At 43.8% G+C, this 11,073-nt stretch overlaps 1 protein-coding gene across 1 annotated transcript; it reads right to left on the reverse strand.

The window, feature by feature from the left end:
• Positions 1–1,584: 1,584 nt before the first annotated feature.
• LOC125487925 (carcinoembryonic antigen-related cell adhesion molecule 8-like) lies at positions 1,585–10,738 on the reverse strand. Its single transcript, XM_048620574.1, has 4 exons — positions 10,687–10,738; positions 10,194–10,511; positions 5,407–5,721; positions 1,585–1,907 (listed from the first exon to the last, which is right to left on the reverse strand). Exons 1-4 carry the CDS (start codon positions 10,736–10,738, stop codon positions 1,585–1,587), a joined length of 1,008 nt encoding a protein of 335 aa, XP_048476531.1.
• Between the last annotated feature and the right edge of the window lie 335 nt (positions 10,739–11,073).

The following is an 11,073-nucleotide window of genomic DNA, read 5'->3' on the forward strand; positions in this document are numbered from 1 at the left end:
TCTCCTCTCACCTGAAAACCCAAGTTTTGAAATCCCGCAGCCTAGGGAAAATTCACCTTATCTATAGTACTCATGATTTTATAAACCTCCATAAAGTCACCCCTCAACCTCCTATGCTCCAGTGAAAAACGTCCCAGCCCATCCAGCCTATCCTTAACTCATACCCTCCTGGCAACATCCTTGTAAATCTTTTCTGAACCCTCCCCAATCTAATAGTATCCTTCCTGTAGCAGGGCAACCAGAATGGACACAATATTCCAAAAGTGGCCTCACCAATGTCCTGCCCAACCACAACATGTCGTCCCAACCCTATACTCAATGGTCTGAGCATTGAAGGAAAACATGCTAAATGCCTTCTTAACCACCTTGTCTAATTATGATGCAACTTTCAAATAACTATGTACCCGAACCCCTAGGTCTCTCTGTTCTACAACACTACCAGGACCCTACTATTAACTGTATAAGTCCTACCCTTGTTAGTTTTACCAAAATGTGATACCTTGCATTTATGCATGTTAAACTCCATCTGCCATACTTCAGCCCATTGGCCCAACTGATTAAGATCCACTTGAAATCTCAGATAACCTTCTTCACTGTCCACTATACCGCCAAATTTGGTGTCATCCCTAAACTTACTTTGGGCAAATGGGAGGTGGCATTACTGACACATAGACGTATAGTCCTGATAGCCCCAGAGGGCCCCTCCCTCGCTCAAGAAAGACAATGAGTCTAACCTGAGGATCACTGCACCTCAGCTGAGAGGTGAGGTTGAGAAAACAAGACCTTCATGGGAACCTCAGCTGCTAAGGGAACTGAACCGAGAGTGGGGGTGTCACTCTACATTGCAAACCAGCCGACTGAGCTAACTACCATCCCAATGAAACCTGAAGTCCCCTGAGGCATCTTAGTTATTGGGAGGGGTGTTTCCTCTAGTGAGGAAGCTGGTAAATAAATAAGAGGTCTCCCTTTTAAGATGGAATATGAAGCGTTTTTGTTTTATCTCTTAGAAGGTTGTGAGTCTATTATTCTGTCCAACAGAGGAAATCCTCTATATTTTGACTGAGAATATACATATTTACATTGAGTCACACAGCACGGAAACAGACTCTTCAGTCCGACTTATCCATGCTGACCAAATTTCTCGAATTAAACTGGCCTCATTTGCCTGCATTTGGCCCATATCCTTCCAAACCTTTCCTAGTCATGTACCTGTCCAAATACCTATTAAGTGTTGTAACTATTCCTGCACCTACTATATTCCCTGGCAATTCATTCCACATGTGAGCCACCCTGTGTGAAAAAGTTGCCCCTCACGTCCCTTTTAAATCTTTTTCCTCTCACCTTAAACTATGACCCATGGTTTTGAACTTCCCCACCCTAGGCAGTTCAATAGCGGGAACAAAACAGCCATCACTTCCAGACCCATTGCAAATGCTGTCACCCTAATCTAATTAAACTGGATTAGCTGGGGATGGAAACCTCACTGGAGGGACAAGATATTCTAGATAATTTGGTTCGTAATCAAATGTGCAAAGTAAGTGCAAATTTTTGGCAAATAATTTTTTAATCCAACAATTGTAGCAGCTACTCACTGAATACTTGAAGACTGATATTGGCTGATGCTTTGGTACCAGAGGGGGACTCCAGAGTGATAGTAAACTCTGAGAAGCTGTAAGTGTAAACAGAGATTAGAAGGAGGGAGGCATTTGGTAAGAGGTCCATATCCCGGAACTTGTGCTGTGTCATATTCTGAGTGGTGCTGTTCCACTGGAAAAGTGTGTAGCCATTGGCACTCCAGCTTCCGTTCTTCACTTCCCCAGATATACGTACTGAAAGGATGACACTGGCTCCAGCTTCTGCATTGATGCTGCTGAGCACTGGAGAGACGCTGAGAGGCTGTGGTTTCTCTGTGAGACACGACAATGGTTCAGTAAACTACATTAAACTTATTCCAACTGATCATTTCTACAGAGGGTCAACTTGCTGTTTCTATATGTGGCCGAGAGAGATGGACCTAAATCCAATGACCAATTCAGGTCTCGTTGTTTTTAATCATCTTTTTAGTCATTCATGGGATGAGGGCTTTGCTGGCTGGCCCAGAATTTATTGCCTGTCCCTAAATGCCCCTTGAGAAGGTGGTGGTGAACTGCTGTCTTGAACTGCTGCAGTCCATGTGCTGTATATTGACCCACAGTAGCATTTGGGAGGGAATTCCAGGATTTTGACCCAGTGACAGTGAAGGATCAGCAATATATTTCCAAGTCAGAATGGTGAGTGGCTTGGAGGGGACCTTGTAAGGGGTGGTTTTCACATGTATTGCTGCCCTTGTCCTTCTAATTAGGAGTGCTTGTGTGTTTGGAAGATGCTGTCTAAGGATTTTTGGTGAACTTCTGCAGTGCTTCTTGTTGATGGTACGCACTGCTGCTACTAACCGTCAGTAGTGGAGGAAGTGAATGATTGTGGATGTGGTGCCAACCAAGCGGGCTGCTTTGTCCTGGATGACGTCAAACTTCTTGAGTGTTGCTGAAGCTGCACTCATCCAGGCAAGGGGGCAGTATTCCATCACACTCCTGACTTGTGCCTTGTAGATCATGGACAGGCTTTCAGGAATCAGGAGATGCGTTAGTTAGTGCTAGATTCCTAACCTCTGACCTGCTCTTGTAGCCACGGTATTTATATGGATGGTCCCATTCAGTTTCTGGTCAATGATAATGGATGTTGATAGTAGGGGGATTCAGTTATGGTGATGCCCTTGAATGTCAAAGGGCAGTGGTTAGATTCTCTCTCGTTAATTATTGCATGGTATGTGGGAGTTGCTGAGAAAGACAGCATTTATTGCCCAAGCCTAACTACCTTTCAAGTAAGCAGTTCAGTGGATTATTTCAGTGGGCAGTTAAGGTTCAACCACGTTGCTGTGGGTCTGGAGTCAGACCAGGTAAGGACAGCTGATTTCCTTCCTGGAAGAAACATGAGGCAACACGGTAGATTTTTATGATAATTGTTTCATTGAGGATTCAATTTATGAATGAATCTAGAGTCTGCAGGCTGAGTTTAACCCACATCCCCAGAATATTGGTCATGATACTCAGTCTATCAGTTGAACCACATTAATGTTACGCTACTGCATCTTCTCGTGCAGATTGTGCAATTTAAGTTATCTATTGTGTTTTTGGCAAATGCTACGCTTGTGAAAGACTGTAATGACCAGCGTGGATTGAAGAAAGTGATTTCCATCCCTTTACACCCTCCAGTTGCTGTGCTCCAACAGATGTATGGCAACTCTAAAGGGGTTACAGGAGCAGCTGGATCTGGGTGGATATATGCACACATCTTTCAAGGTGGCAGGTCAGATTCAGAGGGTGGATAGAAAAGAATACAGTACCCTCAGCTTTATTAGTACCGGCATAGAGTACAAGAGTGAGGGGGTGATGTTGATTTTACAGAAGAGATTAGGTTGGTATCAAGTGAAGTACTGCAACCCGTTCTGGGCACAATACTGCAGGCATTAGAGAAGGTGCAGAAAACATTCAGGAACATGAATGCACTGAAGTTCCTTCAATAGCATATTCTGAACTCAGGACCACGTCCATCTAGAAGGATAAGGGCAACAGATACATGGGAACACCAACCCTTGCAATTTCCCCTCCAGACACTCACTGTCTTGACTTGGAAACATATCACTGTTCCTTCAGTGCCAGTGGGTCACAAATCCTGTCACCCTGAAATAGTGCTGTGGCTGTATTTTATTTCAAATTCATTTTTGTGGGATGTGGGCATCGCTGGCTGAGCCAGCATTTATTGCCCATCCCTAGATGTCCCTTGAGAAGGTGATGGTGAGCTGCCTTCTTGAACTGCTGCAGCACACCTGCTATAGGTTGACCCACAATGCCCTTAGGGAGAGAAATCCAGGATTTTAACCCAGTGACAGTGAAGGAATGTGATATATTTCCAAGTCAGGATGTTGAGTGGCTTGGAGGGGAACTTGAAGGTAGTGGTGTTCCCATGTATCTGCTACCCTTGTCCTTCCAGATGGAAGTGGTCGTGGGTTTGACAGGTGCTGTCTGAGGATCTTTGGTTACTTTCTGCAGTGCATCTTGTGGATAGTACACACTGCTGTGACTGAGTGTCAGTGGTGGAAGGAATGGATGCTGGTGGATGTAGGCCCAATCAAGTGAGCTGCTTTATCCTGGATGGTGTAGAGCTTCTTGAGTGTTGTTGGAGCTGCACCCATCCAGGGAAGTGGAGACTATTCCATCACACTCCTGACTTGTGCCTTTTAGATGGTGGACAGACTTTGCAAAGTCAGGAGGTGCAGTATTCTTAGTCTCTGACCTGCTCTTGTAGCCATTGTGTTTATGTGATAAGTCTAGTTGAGTTTCTGGTCAATGGTAACCACGAGGCATGCACACTCCAAAGATTGCCACTGTTCTCAAAAGCAGTTCACCACTAACTTTGCCAGGGCAATTAAGGACGGGCAACAAATATGTTCTGAGTGAGTAACACCCACATGCCACGTACAAATAAATAAAAACACTCCCGCCATGATTTGCCTCAAAAGTACTTGACACAGCTGATGTTTAACAGCCAATTGGAGAATTAGAAAGAATATTCAACCTGTAACAAAAACAGAAATTGCTGTTGAAACTCAGCAGGTCTAGTAGCATTTGTGCGAGAGAAAGCTGAGTTGGGTCCAGTTCTGAGCTCCTTTCCATAGGAAGGATGTTGTGAAACTTGAAAGGATTTAGAAAAAAATTGCAAGAATATTGCCAGGGTTGGAGGGTTTGAGCAACAAGTAGAGGCTGAATGGGCTGGGACTATTTTCCCTGGAGCATTGGAGGCTGAGAGGTGACCTTATAGAGGTTTATAAAATCATAAGGGGCATGGATAGGGTGAACAGACAAGGTCTTTCCCCCTGAGTGGGGGAGTCCAAAACCAGAGGGCATAGGCTTAAGGTGAGAGGGGAAAGATTTAAAAGGGACCTAAGGGGCAATTGCTTCATGCAGAGGATGGTGTGCGTAGAATGAGCTGCCAGAGGAAGTAGTGGAGGCTGGTACAATTACAACATTTAAAAGGCAACTGGATATGAATAGGAAGTGTTTGGAGGGATACGGGCCAAATGTTGGCAAATGTGACTAGATTTATTTAGGATATCTGACTGGCATGGACGAGTTGGACCAAAGTATCTGTTTCCGCGCTATACAGCTCTATGAGTCTATGACCCTTCCTCAGAACACTGCCAAACCTGCTGAGCTTCACCAACAATTACTGTTTTTGTTTCAGATTTCCAGCATCTGCAGTTCTTTGTTCCACTTCATATTCAACTTGTAGTTGATAATTCTGGAAAATGATGAGCAATATTAGAAAGGCAACCTGCTTTTCTTCATTTTGAAAATTGCAGCAACTTACTGAAGACATTCAGTTCAACCTTAGCTGTCCTTGTGTCGCCAGATGCTGTACTCATGGTCACATCATATTCTCCAGTGTCCAAAACGCTCACAGACTTTAGTTTCAGAGAAGTCTTGGAAGATATTGCTGCCCGTCCGCTGTAATCGGGGCTGATCTCTGGGAATGTGTCACACCACCAGGCAACTACATTACCCCCAAACATCCAGCTCCCATTCTTCACCTCCTCTGAGGGGCTCACAGACAGGATGACTGTGTCCCCGACAACTGCATTAATCTTCCTGCTTTTGACACTGATGATAAAAGGAGTAGACTTTGCTAGGTGAAAGCAAAAAAAAATCAGTGATATTTTCCATTGATGGAACTGATAATACTCCAGATTCTGCAGTTGTAATGACAGCGAGACTGCCAATGTCTTACCCACTTACAACTGTGAGGTATCTTGGATCTTCTGGCATTCAATCATGGATAATCGCACATATTAATCCTTACTTACTCAACCATGTTATTTGTTGGGGGTCAACCAGCTCAGTTGGCTGGATGGCTAGTGAGTGATGGCAACAGTATGGGTTCAATTCTCACACCAGCTGAGGTTACCATGAAGTACTTTCCTTCTCAAACCATTGACTTAACAGCAGGAGACAGAGAGTGGTGATGGAGGGTGGTTTTTCGAACTGGAGGCCTGTCAGTAGCGGTGTTCCGCAGAGATCAGTGCTGCGTCCTCTTTATTTGTCATTTATATGAATGATTTGGATGATTATATAGAAAGCATGGTTAGTAAGTTTGCAGATGACATCAAAATTGGTGGCATAGTAGACAGTGAAGAAGGTTTTCTAAGATCACAAAGAGATCTTGATCAAATCGGTCAATGGGCTGGAAAATGGCAGATGGAGTTCAGTCTGAGTAAATGTGAGGTATTGCATTTTGGTAGGGCTTATACAATTAATGGTTGGACCTTGGGTATTATTGTAGAACAGAGGTAACTAGGGGATTGGGCACATAACATATTGACAGGATGGTTAAAAAGTTGTTTGGCCTTCTTGCCTTCATTGCTCAATCCTTTGAGCATAGGAGTTGGAAAGTCATGTTGAGGTTGTACAGGACATTGATGGGGCCTCTTCTGGAATACTGTGTCCAGTTCTGGTCGCCCAGTTATAGGAAGAATATTATCAAGCTGGAGAAGGTTCAAAGGAGATTTACCAGGATGTTGACAGGTACAGAAGGTTTGAGTTAAAAAAAATTCTGAATTGGCTGGGACTATTTTCACTGGAGCATAGAAGATTGAGAGGTGACCTTATAGAAGTTTATAAAATCATGAGGGCTTTTAATAGGGTTAATGGGAGGTGTCTTTTCCCTAAGATGGGGTATTTCAAGACTAGGGGCACATTTTTAAGGTGAGAAAACAGAGATTTGAAAAAGACATGAGGGACAAATTTTTTATGTCGAGGGTGGTTCATGTGTGGAATGAACCTCCTGAGGAAGTGTTGGATGTGGGCACAATTACAATGTTTAAAAGACATTTGGATAAGTACATGAATAGGAAAAGTTTGTAGGGATATGGGCCAGGAGTAGGCAGGTGGGGCTAATTTAGTTTGGGAGAATAGTCGGCATGGACTGTTTGGACCAAAGGGTCTGTTTCCATGTTGTACGACTCTATGATTCTCTGCTTGTGTGAGGTGTAGTGACTTTCAGGTTAAACCACCACCAGTTCTCTCTCTCTCTCTCTCTCACTCTGGTTGGACTATTGAGACTTTACATTATTTGTTTATTAGGGCATCGTATCAAGCAGGACTGAGGGGACAATCAATTCAATTGAGGTAGTGCCTGAAAGCTGCATGTCTTGCAATGCATGAGCTGCCTGTGACTAAGTGTCACAATGCCAGAACTATGTGCTGAGGGATGCACAAGATATCAGGCTCGCTTTGGCAGCAAAAAATGGCTGAATTGAATCTTACAGAGTGGACTGTTTGGAACCTCTCAGGCTGTATAGGTTACAAAGATAAGTTCTGTGTGAATATTAAGAGCATTGAAACACTACTGAGGCGACTCAAAGTCAAATAAACTCTGGAGAAAAGTTGAAATTACTTACAATCTCTGTTATACTCATTGTGGCATGTTTTGGAATGTAACAAATTTCACCAAAAATGCATGTTTTTTGAGGGAACATAAAGTGACTGTAAACTGACAGTTTTGGTCATCCTATTTAAGAAATGATATTATTTCATTGGCGGCAGCTCAGAGAAGGTTCACTTGAATGATCCCTTGTGCAGAGAAATTGTTTTATGAGCAAAGGGGCACACGGTAGCTCAGTGGTTAGCACTGCTGTCTCACAGTGCCAGGGGCCTGGGTTTGATTCCACTCTCGGGCAACTGTCTGTGTGGAGTTTGCCCAACCTCCCTGCATTTGCGTGGGCTTCCTTTGGGTGCTCTGGTTTCCTCCCACAGTCCAAAGATGTGTAGGTTAGGGTGGATTGGCCATGGGAAATGTAGGGGGAGTGGGTCCGGGTGGGATGCTCTTTGGAGGGTCGGTGTGGAATCGATGGGCTGAATGGCCTGCTTGCACATTATAGGGATTCTGTGAATCAAAGGTTAAACAGATTGGGACTTTCCTCACTGTAGTTTAGAAGAATGAGAGGTGATCTCATTGAAAGATTCTTAAGGGGCTTGACAGGGTAGATTATCTTTCCCCTTATGAGAGAGTCTAGGACCAGAGGGCACAGTCTCAGAATAAAGGAGTGCCAATTTAAGACTGAAAGAGTAGGAATTTCTTACTTCTGAGCATTGGGAGTCTTTGGAACTCCTTGCCACAGAGAGTTGTGGGGGCAGAGTCCTTGTGTATATTTAAGGTTGAGGTAGATAGATTCTTGATCAGTCGGAGAATCAAGGGTTATGGGGAAAGGGCCGGGAAGTGGATGTGAGAAATGTCAGATGAGCGATGAAATGGTGGAGCAGGCTTGAGGGGCCGAATGGTCTACTCCTGCTCCTATTTCTTATGGTCTTCTGGACAGAATTCAAATCTTTTAGTTTATAGAGTTTGACTGAATCACAGAGTCTCAAGTATACGTTTGACACAGAATAAAATCCTGGTACCAGACCACGATGAACAGAAAGAAGCAAGAACAGGAAATAACTGGAGAAACTCAGCATGTCTGACAGCAATCACCAAGAGAGAAAATGTAATGTCAATGTTTCGGGTCCAGTGTGATCTGAAGAAGGGTCACTGGACTCAAGTGTTAAGTCTGCTTTTTATCTTCACAAATGCAGCCAGACCTGCTGAGTTCCTCCAGCAATTTCTGCCTTTCATCTCAGATCTTAAGCATCTACAGTTCTTTGTTTTATGAACAGAAATGTCTTTTCACACACATATATGCATATATCACAACATCCCCAATTCAAGTTTTGGTCATAGAGCCATACAGCACAGAAACAGACCCTTCAGTCTAACCAGTCCATGCTGACCATAATCCCAAACTAAACTAGTCCCACCTGCCCCGTATCCCTCCAAACATTTCCTATTCATGTACTTATCTAAATGTCTTTTCAACATTGTAACTGTACCCACATCCACCACTTCCTCAGGAAGTTCATTCCACACGCAAGCCACTCTCTGTATAAAAAAATTGCCTCTCATCTCTTTTTTAAATCTTTCTCCTCTCACCTTAAAAATATGCCCCCTAGCCTCGACATCCCCCACCCTAGTGAAAGGACACCTGCCATTCACCTTATCCATGTCCCTCATTATTATAAAGTATTATTATAAAGACCTCTATAAGGTCACCTCTCAACATCCTACACTTTAGTGAAAGGAGCCCCAGCCTATTTAGAGTTTAAAGGTGTGAGGCTGGAAAAGCACAGCAGGTCATACAGTATCCAAGGAGCAGGAAAGTCAATGTTTCGGCCTGAAACCGTTTGTCAGGACATCTCACCCATAGACCCTGGCTTCCAGCATCTGCAGTCCTTATTGTTTCCCAGCCTATCCAGCCTCTCTTTATCACTCCAACCCTCCATTCACAACAACATCCTGGTAAATCTCTTCTGATACCCCTCTAGCATGATAATATCCCTCCTACAGCAAATCGATCAGAACTGGTCACTGTACTCCAGAAGAGGCCTCACCAATGCCCTGTACATCCTCAACAGAACATCGCAACTTCTATATTCAAAGGTCTGACCAATGAAGGCAAACATGCTAAATTGCTTCTTAACCACCTTATCTATATGTGATGCAGATTTCAAAGAATTATGTACCTGAACCTCTAGTTGTCTCTTTTCTACAACACTCCCCAAGGCCCTACTTTTAATTGTATGTCTTGTCTTTATTTATTTTACCAAAATGTAGTACGTCACATTTATCCAAATTAAACTCCATTTGCCACTTGTCAGCCCATTGAACCAATTGATCAAGATGTCTTTGTAATCTTAGATAACCTTTGTCACTGCCCGCTATCCCACCAAAGTTGGTGTCACCCTTAAACTTACTGACTATGCTTTCTGTTTTCTGATCTAAATCATTTATATAAATGACAAACAAAAGCAGACCCAGCACCGATCCCTGTGGAACATTTTTGTCACAGGTCTCCAGCATGAGAAACAACCATCCACCATCACTCTCTGTCTCCTACTGTCAAGCCAATTTTGTATCCAATTGGAAAGCTCACCCTGAATCCTATGTGATATAACTTTAATAATTAGTCTACTGTGTGGAACCTTTACTAAAGTCCAAGTAAACAATGTTTACAGCTCTGCCCTCTCAATCTAATCATTGTTGATTACAAGAGATGAGGAACTTACGGAATACGTTCAAAGTGACCTTGGCTTTGGCCTCTTGTCCAGTAGGGGAATCCATTGTCACCCAATAATCTCCAGTGTCTTTGAGGGCCACAGAATGGAGGAGAAGGGAAGTGTTGTCCAAGAGAAGCACATTGCGTTTGGTGTAGGCGACATTGAGGTTGGGGGGCTCGACAGTCCAGAGGACAATTGACTCACCACCAAACTTCCAGAAGCCACTCGAGACGGGAGAGGAAGGTCTCACTGGGAGGATGGCTGTATCACCCACAGTTGCATTCACTTCTGTCTTGTACACAAGGACACTGAAAGGCTGCAGTTCAGCTGCGGGAATAATTCCATGGCATCAGTGTTAGGAAGGAACCCAAAGCAGAACACAACATGCAGAGACTGCCTTTTTCTTTAACCCATGGGATTACAGTTCTGTCTCTGTACCCCAAAATATTGTAAGTTTCGCCCTCTCTGACCCAGCCTGATTGTTACCCAAAGAGATTCTCACCGTATGATATTAACAAGCACACCACAGAAGCGACGAGTCTAGCTCTCTCCATCCTGGCAGAAGTATTTCTGATCCAAGTGCTCTCTGGATTCCTGTTCCCAGGCACGTCACATGAGCAGTTTAAGAAGACTAGGAAAAGAAAAGCGACTGACTGCTGCCTGTTGATCAAACACTTGTCAACGAGCTCAGAGTGCAATCATTGTCAAATCCATTGTTCTGCGGTTTCCCATCCACTTACAATTTCTTCTGACTGGACTGGAGACTGTGTTAATTTCACCCTGCTTGCTTTCTCCAGATGAAAGGGATATTGGACTGAGACATTCCCATTGAGGAGATGGCATATTCTGAGCCTATTTCTGTTCATGTCCCATCGCTGACAACGCAACG

The sequence above is a fragment of the Rhincodon typus genome, chromosome 47, assembly GCF_021869965.1.
Source record: "Rhincodon typus isolate 14 chromosome 47, sRhiTyp1.1, whole genome shotgun sequence".
In the NCBI taxonomy this organism is placed as follows: Eukaryota; Metazoa; Chordata; class Chondrichthyes; order Orectolobiformes; family Rhincodontidae; genus Rhincodon; species Rhincodon typus.